Below are 13,113 nucleotides of genomic sequence, written 5' to 3'. Positions count from 1 at the left end.
CTGTCACAGAAATAGTAGACACAGTAATCCACACAAGGGTAACAAAACAGTGGGAAATACAGAAAAAAATACCTAATTCCCCGCCTGGATTCGTTCTTTTTAGGTTGGGGCGACAGTAGGAAAACCACGTGTCACTTGCCCAAGCATTCAACCCTAAAGGGAATTCCTCCCTCAAGGTCCCCAGGAGGCAGGGAGGCGGGGGCTCCTCCAGCCCAGTCCCCTCCTCTGGCCCCGCCCCCTCCCCGCCCGCAGAGGCCCTGCCCACCACCCCGTAGGCCCCGCCCCTGCGTCGCTGCCCACCCCGCGGCGCCCGAGTGCACTGAAGATGGCGGCTGCTGTAGGAAGGTTGCTCCGAGCGTCGGTGAGTGGCTGTCGGCTGGGGACAGGCGCGGAGACACTGGTGGCTTCGGGAACGTGCTTCCCAGACAGGATCCCGCGCTTCTGGGCTTGAGGGCCATTTGCCCTTCTTGGAGGGTTTCCGCGGATAACGGACCCAGAGGCCTCCCCCGGGGAAGGTTCCATGCGCATGCGCAGAACCGCCCTTCTTCAGTCCCTCCTCGAGGTCTCTTCCCCGAGTCCCTCCTCGTTCGCCGTCCCGGGTCCCCAGGCCCATCTCCTGACCCTGCTTCTGCCACCGAGCCTGTGACCTTAGGCAGTCACCTTCGCCTTTCTCAGCCTATGTACTTAAGATGGAAAGAATGATGCCTACGTCAAGGCGTTGCTGTGAACAGCCCCTTAAATACTGGATAAAAACGCGCAAAGTGCTGAACAAATCACAAAGGCGTTCCCTCCCAATCCCGCTCCCGCGTGTTTCTGCTGCTGTTTCCTGCTTAACTGTGGGCAATGCGTCGTGCTCTTTTGGTACACGGCTTTCTCTGGTGGGGTTCAACACACTCCCTTTCGTTCTCCTGAGTCATTTTGAACATTAAAATTGAGCAAACCGGCAGAGTGCGGTGGCTCATGCCTGTAATCCCAGCACCTTGGGGGACCGAGGCGGGCAGATCACTTGAGCCCAGGAGTTTGAGACCAGTCTGGACAATAATAGTGAGACCTTGTCTTTACAGAAAAAAAAAAAAAAAAAAAATAGACGGGCGTGGTGGTCAGTGCTCCTGGGGAGGCTAAGGTGGGAGGATCACTTGAGCCCAGGAGGTCGAGACTTCAGTGAGCCCAGATCGCGCCACTGCACTCTAGCCTGGGTGAAAGAACGAGACTCTGTTTCAAAAAAAAAAAAAATTGAGTAAACATTTCCCTTGAGCCTTTTCCAGACTCCCAGAGACTGAACTTGGCTCTACTTGTTTACTGGTCGCTGGTCCTGGAGGGGCCTTGTTTTTTTCTAAGGAAAACCTTGACATGGTAGAACATACTCAGCAGATAGTGCTGGGAAAGGCCTGCCCAAGTCCCCTGGCTTTTGAACCCTGTGTTGCTTTTAAGCACATGGAGTTTGATTTTTTTTTTTTTTTTTTTGAGACGGAGTATTGCTCTGTCGCCCAGGTTAGAGTGCAGTGGCTCGATCTCGGCTCACTGCAACCTCCGCCTCACGGCTTCAAGCAATTCTTCTGCCTCAGCCTCCCAAGCAGCTGGGATTACAAGTGCCCACCACCGCGCCTGGCTAATTTTTGTGTTTTTGGTAGAGATGGGGTTTCACCATCTTGGCCAGGCTGGTCTTGAACTCCTGACCTCGTGATCCACCCGCCTTGTCCTTCCGAAGTGCTGGGATTACAGGCGTGAGCCCCTGCGCCCAGCCCGTCTTTGTTTTCTTATAGTTCCCCTCTACCTTCCAGTCTCCTGGGAGGAGGAAGCAGAAGGGAGTGTTAAGAATGTGCAGACCCAATCCATGCTCTTAGAGTTTGGGGTTTGCTATTTGGTTCACAGGAACAGGGACAGCTGAAACCACCCTTGGCACGATGCCGTTTCAGCCTTCAGTCACGAGTACGGAAAAACTTTCTAATAAGTTTCTCTTTCCAGGTTACCCGACATGTGAGTGCCATTCCTTGGGGCATTTCTGCCACTGCAGCCCTCAGGCCTGCTGCATGTAGAAGAACGAGCTTGACAAACTTACTGTGTTCTGGTTCCAGTCAAGCAAAATTATTCAGCACCAGTAAGTGTTATGTCATGTCTTGGCTGGCCAGGTAAAGGAAAAATGAACCATGGTCTTTGGACAGCGGCTCTGAACCCTGGCCATATGTTACACTCATCTGGGAGCTTTCAGAAACACAGCACTGCCCCAGTCCCACCCCAGACAAATTAAGTCAGTCTCCGGGGTGAGACCAGGACATGCTGGGTGATTCTAGTGTGCAGCCAGGGTTGAGAATCACTGAGGCAAACTGCCCTTGTCACATTTCCATGTTGGTTGCCAGAGCTTCTAATCCACTGTGTTGAGGAGGGGGTTACTGGGAGCTCAGATGCCTTCTGGATCTACTGTCTGAAGAGCTGTGAGTGGTGGGCAGCCTCTGGGGACCTGAGAGGGCAGCTGCTCTAAGATTCAAACCTGTGTACTGGCCCCAGATGGCCACTTAGGAACCAGACCTGTCTAATGGTATCTTCTGTAATCCGAGTGAAATTTAGCTGTTTTTTTTTTTTTTTTTTTTTTTTTTTTTTTTTTTTTGAGACGGAGTCTCGCTCTGTAGCCCAGGCTGGAGTGCAGTGGCCGGATCTCAGCTCACTGCAAGCTCCGCCTCCCGGGTTCACGCCATTCTCTGGCCTCAGCCTCCCGAGTAGCTGGGACTACAGGCGCTGCCACCTCGCCCGGCTATTTTTTGTATTTCTTAGTAGAGACGGGGTTTCACCGTGTTAGCCAGGATGGTCTCGATCTCCTGACCTCGTGATCCGCCCATCTCGGCCTCCCAAAGTGCTGGGATTACAGGCTTGAGCCACCGCGCCCGGCCTAGCTGTTTCTTGAGATTTACATTCCCTTCTCTAGGATATGGGCTTTGCTAAGATCAGCCTCAGATAATGAGTGATATTTGAAAATAACTTGTCTGGATTTTACTAGCCTTTGAAAAAGCACGTATTTAATATGTAATGGTTTGGGGGCATATATATTTTAGTAAAGCCTTTGTGGGCTAAATGTTCTAAGAGGTTTTGCAATTTTACTACCCTGGAGCTTTAAAATATTTCTAGTAGTGATGTGATACCACAGGCTTAAAGTTTACTCCACTGGTTTCAAATCCCCATCCCCATCCCCAGCAGCTCCTCCTTTTTCTGTTCGTGGCAGTCTCAGGCATTTTGACATTGGAACTACTCTGTCCCTCATTCCCAGGTAGAAGCAAGTCCTTCTCAGTTTTGACACTTCTCTTGCATCCATTCCTTTCTGTTCTTTCTGCCCCATCCCTCCCCTCAATATGCGTAAGATGACTGAAATCGAGGCTGGGCGCGGTGGCTCACACCTGTAATCCCAGCACTTTGAGAGGCCAAGGCAGGTGAATCACTTGAGGTCAGGAGTTCAAGACCATCCTGGCCAACATGGTGAAATCCCGTCTCTACTAAAAATACTAAAAAATTAGCCGGGTGGGTGGTGTGCTTCTGGAATCACAGCTACTCGGCTGAGGCAGGGAGGCGGAGGTTGCAGTGAGCCGAGACTGTGTCACTAGGTGACAGAGCGAGACTCTTGTCTCAAAAAAAAAAAAAAAAAATTAAAAAAAAAAAATCACTGAAACCACCTCCTAACATATCTCTCCCTTTCTCCTGCTCCTCTTTCCCTCCTGCCAGACTAATCTTTCTAAAAACTGCCATCTCGGCCAGGCGCAATGGCTCACGCCTGTAATCCCAGCACTTTGGGAGGCCGAGGCAGGCAGATCACGAGGTCAGGAGATCGAGACCATCCTGGCTAACACGGTGAAACCCTGTCTCTACTAAAAATACAAAAAATTAGCCAGGCGTGGTGGCAGGCGCCTGTAGTTCCAGCTACTCGGGAGGCTGAGGCAGGAGAATGGTGTGAACCCAGGAGGCGGAGCTTGCAGTGAGCCGAGATCATACTACTGCACTCCAGCCTGGGCGACAGAGCAAGACTCCACCCTTAACTCTTATCTTTCCTGTTAAGAAGACCCAGCAGCCTAGTATTTAAGGATTCTTGCAACATGGCCTTCAACCATTCCTGCCTGCTGCCTGCTCTTCACTCCGTACCCTTAGACACTCTCTGTTCTCATTAGACTGTGCCACAGGCTGCTCCAACACATGCCCTGTCTTCCTTCCTGCTGTTTCCTCCATGCCATCTGCCCTATCCCATCTAGACTTGACAAAATCTGAACCATATTTAAAATCCATCTCTAGTCTCATGTCTTCCTTAATTCTATCCCTACTATCTTTGTCTTCCTTTTTTTAAGTTTCCATAGCACTTGGAGTTGAATTTGTGCACAATCTAAAACTATAGAAGGAGAAATTACAGTCGGCCCTCTGAATCTGGGTTCTGTATCTGTGGTTGGTTGAATCGAAATTATTGGGAGGGAAAAATGGATGGTTGTGTCTGTACCGAACACAAAGACTTTTTTCTTGTCATTTCCTAAACAATACAGCTTAACAACTATTTCCATAGCATTTACGTTGTATTAGGTATCATGAGTAATCTAGAGATGATTTAAGTATAATGGAGGGTGTGTGTAGATTATATGCAAATCACCATTTTATGTAGCAGACTTGAGCGTCTGTGGATTTTGATATCCTAGAACCAATCCCCCACAGGTGGCAAAGGATGACTGTACAGTTGAACTGAATGTTTTGATTTATACTACTAATTATCATGAGAAGTTTAAATAAAATCATAAGTGCTTGACGTAGCAAATGATGAACTACATATGAGTGTGGGTTTTTTTCAGGTTCCTCATACCATGCACCTGCTGTCACCCAGCATGCGCCCTATTTTAAGGGTACAGCCGTTGTCAATGGAGAGTTCAAAGACCTAAGCCTTGATGACTTTAAGGGGAAATATTTGGTGCTTTTCTTCTATCCTTTGGATTTGTAAGTGTAATTTCTATGATGCTTTCGTGTCATTCTGAGAGCAAGCACATATCCTGTTCCCGCACTGAATTGTCTACCCCTAGATACTCTTGTGAAAGGAAGGATTCTGTCTGACCATTTATCACCCATGGCCTTGTTGATTACAGCTGGGGTCTGTAGCTGGTTTACAAGTGATAAACTTCAGGGGTGGGATAGTGTGACTCTGTGCTCTGCAGTAGTGCTTCCCTAAGCCAGTGTATGAAAGTTTTCGCTGGTCTGGGTAAAAATGAGAAAAGTAGGCATAATAAAATGATTTTTTTCAAAAAGCAACTTCATTGAACTGTAATTTTTATTCTTAAAATGTATGTTCCCTTTCCCCATTTTTTGATACAATTCCTAAAATAAAAAGGTGAGGGGAGGTAATAGTACTTTTGCAGTGCAACACTATAGTCCAGTGAGGACGGTTAACCATTTTGCCTTTTTTACCCTTTGCAAGTTGAACTAGTTGCTAGACTACTAGTTGTTAAAATCCTTGCTTTTGAATTATTTAATGAGAATGTCTGTCCTTTTTTTCCAGCACCTTTGTGTGTCCTACAGAAATTGTTGCTTTTAGTGACAAAGCTAACGAATTTCACGACGTGAACTGTGAAGTTGTTGCAGTCTCAGTGGATTCCCACTTTAGCCATCTTGCCTGGATAAATACGCCAAGAAAGGTATCGCATTGCACCCCTAGCTTTTGCTCTTACGAACTTGCTTGGAAGAATCTAAATTTCTAGCTAGGCTGCTGGACTATCGAGATTAAATTACTCAAGGGTTTTTGTTTGTTTGTTTGTTTGTTTGAGACAGAGTCTCACTCTGTTGCCCAGGCTGGAGTGCCGTGGTGCGATCTTAGCTCATGGCAACCTCCGTCTCCCGGGTTTGTGCCATTCTCCTGCCTCAGCCTCCCGAGTAGCTGGGACTACAGGCGTCTGCCACCATGCCCGGCTAATTTTTTTTGTATTTTTAGTAGAGATGGGGTTTCACCATGTTAGCCGGGATGGTCTCGATCTCCTGACCTCATGATCTGCCTGCCTCGGCTTCCCAAAGTGCTGGGATTACAGGCGTGAGCCACCACGCCCAGCCAATTAAAAAAAGATTAAATAAATAAATAAAGAATTAGAAAAAGCACTTGTAGTCCCAGCTACTCAGGCGGCTGGGGTAGGATGATTGCATGAGCCCAGGAGTTTAAGGCTGCTGTGAGCTGTGATCACGTCACTGCATTGCAGCCTGGTGACAGCGAGACTCTGTGTCTTTAAAAAAAAAAAAAAAAAAAAAAAAAAAAAAAAAAGGAAAAAACAATTTGAAAAGGCCTATAGTATTAGCCAGGTTTAAATCTTCCTTCTGCTCCTTTCTAGCTGTGACCTGGAACAAGTTACTTAACTTTTTTGTGCCTCAGTTTCCTCATTTTGATGATACCTACTCCGGGGTGGTTTCGAGGAGGCAGTAAGTTAATAGCAGTGCTTGGCCCATTGTTCAATTACTGTTCCCTGTTGCCATTACTGTTGGTCTCAGACAGTGTGGTACACGGTCAGGAATGCTTTGAGGCCGCGCCGTCTTGGCCCATTGTTCAATTACTGTTCCCTGTTACCATTACTATTGGTCTCAGACAGTGTGGTACAGAGTCAGGGATGTGGCGAGGCCGCGCCGTCTTGGCCCATTGTTCAATTACTGTTCCCTGTTACCATTACTGTTGGTCTCAGACAGTGTGGTACACGGTCAGGAATGCTTTGAGGCCACGCCGGCTTGGCCCATTGTTCAATTACTGTTCCCTGTTACCATTACTGTTGGTCTCAGACAGTGTGGTACAGAGTCAGGGATGCGGCGAGGCCGCGCCGTCTTGGCCCATTGTTCAATTACTGTTCCCTGTTGCCATTACTGTTGGTCTCAGACAGTGTGGTACACGGTCAGGAATGCGGCGAGGCCGCGCCGTCTAACAGTGGTGTTTGCGTTTTGATTAGAATGGTGGTTTGGGCCACATGAACATCGCACTCTTGTCAGATTTAACTAAGCAGATTTCCCGAGACTACGGTGTGCTGTTAGAAGGTCCTGGTCTTGCGCTAAGGTAAGATTCTGTTTCTGATGAACTTAAATTATTTTTCATGTTTAGTATCATTCTACTTCTTAGGGGATTTATGTAGACCTTGGTAAGGCATTTTTAAATCCAGAAGATCCTGGCTGGGCATGGTGGCTCATGCCTGTCACCCTAGCACTCCGGGAGGCCAAGGTGGGAAGGTCACTTGAGTTCAGAAGTTCAAGACCAGCCTGAGCAACATAGTGAGACCTCATCCCTGTTATATTTTAAAAAGTTAAAATTTATAATAATCAAAAAATCCTTAATTTTAGTCTTTAATAAGCACTGATAAAATGCCTCTTGCAACGGTTGGCGGTCTCTCAGAAATGCTGAGACATGCGTGTCCCCTCCACCACCTTGGGTCTGTTTCTAAAGAAGGCTATCTGTGTCTTGAGGCCACACTGCTCCATACTCCCTATGTGGGAGCGACTTCCATGGGGACACACACCTGACAGTGAAGCCATCAGACTGTTTGCAGAAGGGGGGACTGGCAGGGTAAGAGGTAGTCTCTTGGAACGGTGACCATTTTCAGCCCTGGAGCCAAACAGTCCTGGGTTTGATTTTTTTCTTTCTTTCTTTTTTTTTTTTTAAACTCAGCTACTTTTAATAGCTATGTGACTTTGGGCAAGTGATTTGATTTAACCTTGTTGAGCCCCAGTTTTTCCATAACTAAAATGAGGAGGTACCTCACAGGTGGGTGTGAGGATTAAATAAGTGACACAGCTAGAGTTCTTAGCATAGTTACTGGCAGCAGCTGTTAGGATTTCTGCCCCAGAATGTCATTTCTATCTGTATTCAGTCCCTTATTAAACCTTTATTCCTTTGAGTGTGAAAAGCTTTCAGTCCTCAGCAGCTCCACATTCAAACATAACCTTCCTGGGAGGGGTGAGAACTTGGGCCTTAGAACTGGCATCTTGAAGTCTGCTGAGAATAGGAGTGAAGAAGGGATTGGGCAGAACTTGACCTCCAGGAAGGAAGAGAGGGCCCTCCTTTTGATATGCTGTGCCTCACAGTTTTGCTGGGGGCTGGTCAGCTTAAAGCCAGCTCACCTGCCTCTTTTGTAGGTGATCTCTGGCCTGCTCCTCTTGGGTTACACCTTGGATTTTAGTGCTGGGTGGCATCTTAGAGTTTGGGCCTTTTTCTCTCTCTGTCTCTCTTTTTTTTTTCTCTCTTTTCAAGATGGAGTCTTGCTCTGTCGCCCAGGCTGGAGTGCAGTGGCGTGATCTCGGCTCACTGCAACCTCTGCCTCCTGGGTTCAAGCAGTTCCCCTGCCTCAACCTCCCGAGTAGCTGGGATTACAGGCACGCGCCACCACACCCGGCCAGTTTTTGTATTCTTAGTAGAGATGAGTTTCACCATGTTGGCTAGGCTGGTCTCGAACTCTTGACTTTGTGATCTCCCTGCCTTGGCCCCTCAAAGTGCTGGGATTACAGTCATGAGCCACCGCACCTGGCGGGTCTTTTTGTTTATTTGTTTAACTGTAAAGAGATTATCAAAAGAATGCCTAGGTCTTTCAGAATTGGCAATGGCCAGAGAAAGGGTACTGGCTATTTTTCTCCTATGGTCCCCTTCCCTATGAGAACTCACTAATTTTGCAGTTAACTTCCGTACCCGTTTTAATATCGAGATTAACAAGAGAGAGAAGCTGAGTCTGGCTTATAAGATAAGACTTCCAGGAGTCTGTGGGCCCTGCTCTGTCCCAGCTCTGCCTCTGCTTCTATTGGTGGACTTCAGCTGGCTGCACCCTGTGGGAACAGTTTCACCTGAAACCCCAGGCCCCTAGTGCCAGACCGAGGGTGGGAGAAGCACCTTTTTACCCTGAGTTTTCTCTAACCTGCCTTTTCCATGAGTGATTGATACCTGGAATTTCCACATCCTTTTAAGACAGACTGTTAAAATCTGTAGGTTAAATAACTGGACACAGTGACACACACCTATAGTCACAGCTACTTGGGAGTCTGAGGTGGGAGGATCAGTTGAGCCAGAAGTTCGAGGCTGCAGCCTGCTGTGATCACACCTGAGAATAGCACTGCACTCCAGCGTGGGCAATATAGTGAGACCCTGTATTTAAACTAAACAACCAAAAAAACTTCTGGGCTAAACATATCTGCATCTGTCACAGTAACACCAACACAGAAGATAAACACAGACCACTGTGGTGGCGTGGTTCATCTCATTACATGCTGCTACATGATTAAAAGTGATTGGCGTGGTTTTCTGTTTTGTGTAGACTTACAGCCTGTACATTCTTTCTACAAAGATTTTTCCCATGGGATTCCCCCCCCCCCCATTTACCCAAGAATTCATTCATAATAAACAGTTGTTGAATCCAGATAAAATACATATCAGTGTCTTCCCAGTTGCCTATGAATTTCTTGCCAAGATGTGATACAGTAGCTCAAAGAATGCTTGCCATGTCACTAATAGTCTTCGCTCTGTCTAGTTCAGTGACTTTCCGACACTGTAACATTCAGGGCACTGTGTGAGTTTGTAAATGTGACCATACTGCAAGCTTTTTATGGTGACCTGGTCCAGTACTGCCTTTGTTAAAGCATCTGTCGTCAGTAAGAGATGATAAACTTTTTGCACAACAGTGAAAACCCTACCTTTAAGCATATGATTATGCTTAATATTTTATTAAAAGAATTAAAGACCTAAAGGGGAAGAAGTTAGACTGTTCTAGTTCTGGTACTGTTGAGGCACTGACGACGATAAACGATCATGCAGAGGTCTCTTCATAATTGACCCCAATGGAGTCATCAAGCACTTGAGCGTCAATGATCTCCCAGTGGGCCGAAGTGTGGAAGAAACCCTCCGCTTGGTGAAGGCGTTCCAGTATGTAGAAACCCATGGAGAAGTCTGCCCAGCGGACTGGACACCGGATTCTCCTACGGTAGGTTTTTTTCCCCCAAAAGCAGTGAGGTCCATGTTCTCTCAGCCTCAAGAGCTATTGACCTGAAGTATCCACAAAAGGGAGCCCACCCTTGGAGCAAGCGTGCAGATGATGTGCAAATGGGTGAAGCTGCTGTGGGGTAGAGGGGGTGGGGTGGGGAGCCAGGAACCAATTATCAGAGACAAGCAGACTTTTTTTTTTGAGACGGAGTCTTGCTCTGTTGCCCAGGCTGGAGGGCAGTGGCACGATATTGGTTCACTGCAAGCTCCGCCTCCTGGGTACACGCCATTCTCCTGCCTCAGCCTCCTGAGTAGCTGGGACTACAGGCGCCTGCCACCACGCCCGGCTCATTTTTTGTATTTTACTAGAGATGGGGTTTCACTGTGTTAGCCAGGATGGTCTCAATCTCCTGACCTCGTGATCCACCTGCCTCAGCCTCCCAAAGTGCTGGGATTACAGGCGTGAGCCACTGCACCTGGCCTAGAGACAGGCAGGCCTTAATGAAACTTTGATCTTTGTGTTTTAAAGGAAATCTTTAAAAGTTTAAAGAACTTTAGGTTAAAAATTGGGGGATTGCCATTCACTTTTGGGCATATTTACCATATTATTATGGTAAAGTCACAATTACCTAATTAGGCTTTTGTATTTTCAGATCAAGCCAAATCCAGCTGCTTCCAAAGAGTACTTTCAGAAGGTAAATCAGTAGATCGCCCATGTGTATCTGCACCTTCTCACCCCAGAGAAGAACCACAGTTGAAACCTGCTTTTATCATTTTAAAGATGGTTATTTGTAGAAGGCAAGGAACCAATTATGCTTGTATTCATAAATAGTACTCTAAATGTTTTGTTTTTGTAATTCTGGCTAAGACCTTTTAAACATGATAGTTGCTAGTACAAGGAATCCTTTATTGGTAACGTCTTGGTGGCTAGCTAGCTAGTTTCTACAGAACATAATTTGCCTATATAGAAAGCGATTCTTAGATCATGTCTTCAGTGGGAACAGTCTTCTGTCTTAGCCTTACTTGAATCTTGCCTATAACAAAGTAGAGCAACATGCATTGAAAGCGTCTGATCAAGGGTCCTGAAATTTTCAATTTGAATGTCTTTGTATTAAACTGAATTTTCTTTTAAGCTAACAAAGATCACTATTTTCAATTAGCCGTCTAACTCTTGCAATGAATGTTTATGTGATTGAAGCAAATGTGAATCATATTATTTTTAAAAGTGGCAGAGTGACTTAACTGATCATGCATGATCCCTCATCCCTGAAATTGATAGTTTATATAGTCATTCTACTTATTTTATTCACTAGCTAACTTTGTCTATGTACATTTCTAGATATTGATTAGTGTAATTGATTATAAAGGATATTTATTAACTTCAGGGATTGCATTTTGAAATTACAATTATTTTCTTTGCTGAAGTATTCATTGTAAAACAAAATAAACATATTTTAAAATATTTACATTTTACCACCATTAACTGTTGGATCAGCTTATTCTGGGCTCTCCTTTCCTTCTCAGGTTACATCAACAAACATTTATTGAGCATTTACCGCAGGGGCCACAAAGAGAATAAGATGCTGGTTCCACACTCAAGGAACTCGGTTTAGGGGCAAGACAGATAGGGAAACATTTACTCATTGTTTCAGTAAATCCTTGAGTGCCTACCCTGCACCAGGTGCTGTTTTCCAGGCACAGGAGGGAACAAAGGACAAACCCCTGCTTTTAAGCTCTTACGTTCTACAGGGGAAACACAATACATGTAGTAAAAGTAGAGTGTTTGGAAGGAAAATAATGTGGAGTGAAGCTCTGCTGAAGCGGAGTTGTAGGTGTTCTAGATGGGGTTGTTAAGGAAGGCCTTAAGGGAGAGCCTGTCTCTGGGTCAATTTTCTGATCCGTAAAATGAGGACAGTAATTGTACCTATCTCGGGGTTTTGATGAGCCTCAAGGGAGAGAAAACGTGTAGGAAGTGAGAGTGTTACTGGGATAAGAGGCTTCTAGGTAGAGGGCATGGAAAACACAAAGGCCCTAAGGCAAGAGTGGACTCAGAGCGGATGCAGATTTACTAGGATGCCGATGACTAGGGCGGTGGTGGGGGTCCCAGAGTGCCTTTTGGCCAAGCCAAGGACTTGAGGTTCTGTTCTGGGGTGGGGAATGTCAGGAAGGATTTGAAAAGAAGCGTGACATCAACTTGTAAGATAATCACTCTGGCTCCTTTGTTAAAGACTGGACATAGCGGTCCAAAGTGGGGAAGCAGGCCAGCGGGCTGGCTTTGTGACATCCTGGAGGGTAGAGACAACAGAATAGAACACCACGCTACTGCTGCACCGGTGCTTAGGTGGATTTCTGCGGCATAAGGGTAGAAGTGGAGGGGACACCTTACTCAACTGGGAGGGTCAGGGAAGGCTTCCTGGAAGAGGAGGAACCCTTGGAGGTTAAGAAAAGTGAGCGAGGCAAACTGAGCAAATACAGAAGCAGAGTCACACAGGCCTGAAGGACAACATGAGCCGATTTCCTGTCCCAGGAGGGGCAGGGCAAGGGAAGGAATTGGCCCGCTGGAGGTTAATGGCCAATACTGAGCACTTGTGAGAGCTCAGTGCTGTGTTAGGGATATTTTATTTCCTTTGATCCGAAACAAAACCCTGAGATAGGTACAATTGTTATCCGCATTTTGCGGATGAGAAAATAGACTTTGAGATACTGACTTGGCAAGGGTCACACACCTAGGCGGTGTGCTGGGTCCCCCAGTCCAGGACTCCGGAGGCCCCCTGAATGACCTAGGCACGCTTGTGGCTTCCATGAATTTAAGTGCACACACACAGACCCCACCCACTCCTGTGCTAGGGAAGGGCAGGTGGGAGGAGGAAGGGAAGGCGGGTTTTTCTTTACAAATGGTCCCTATTTGGTAGTCAACAAAAGGAACTGAATTTGCCCCAACACTGGAAAAAAAAAAAAACAAAAACCTGTCGGGCTGAGGGATAGTGCACTGTGCCCAGGGCCCTATACTTGGTTTGATGCTCTGGTGTTACTCTCTTGAAATTCTCAGTAACTTGAATAAGGGGCACCGCATTTGACATTTTCACTGGGCTGAGCCCATGATGCCGCCGGCCTGACTGCGCAACACCATGCACCCTGGAATTCGTGGGCAATCGGAGGGATTTTCGAGGGCAATGACC

General features: G+C 46.6%; 1 protein-coding gene across 1 annotated transcript in view; it reads left to right on the top strand.

The window, feature by feature from the left end:
* The window catches only part of PRDX3 (peroxiredoxin 3), a 497,514-nt gene extending 486,101 nt beyond the window's left edge, over positions 1 to 11,413 (top strand). Inside the window, exons 2-8 of the mRNA XM_050804003.1 lie at positions 304 to 361; positions 1,966 to 2,098; positions 4,812 to 4,953; positions 5,510 to 5,645; positions 6,930 to 7,033; positions 9,770 to 9,935; positions 10,588 to 11,413. Of these exons, the coding sequence (XP_050659960.1) occupies positions 326 to 361; positions 1,966 to 2,098; positions 4,812 to 4,953; positions 5,510 to 5,645; positions 6,930 to 7,033; positions 9,770 to 9,935; positions 10,588 to 10,641 (771 nt within the window). The 5' untranslated portion in view covers positions 304 to 325 and the 3' untranslated portion in view covers positions 10,642 to 11,413. The remainder of the gene's footprint in view (positions 1 to 303; positions 362 to 1,965; positions 2,099 to 4,811; positions 4,954 to 5,509; positions 5,646 to 6,929; positions 7,034 to 9,769; positions 9,936 to 10,587) is intronic.
* Positions 11,414 to 13,113: the final 1,700 nt, after the last annotated feature.

The sequence above is a fragment of the Macaca thibetana genome, chromosome 9 (assembly GCF_024542745.1).
Source record: "Macaca thibetana thibetana isolate TM-01 chromosome 9, ASM2454274v1, whole genome shotgun sequence".
Classification (NCBI taxonomy): domain Eukaryota; kingdom Metazoa; phylum Chordata; class Mammalia; order Primates; family Cercopithecidae; genus Macaca; species Macaca thibetana.
The sequence above is the reverse complement of the archived record's forward strand: the minus strand, read 5'-3'. Positions and strand labels throughout refer to the sequence as shown.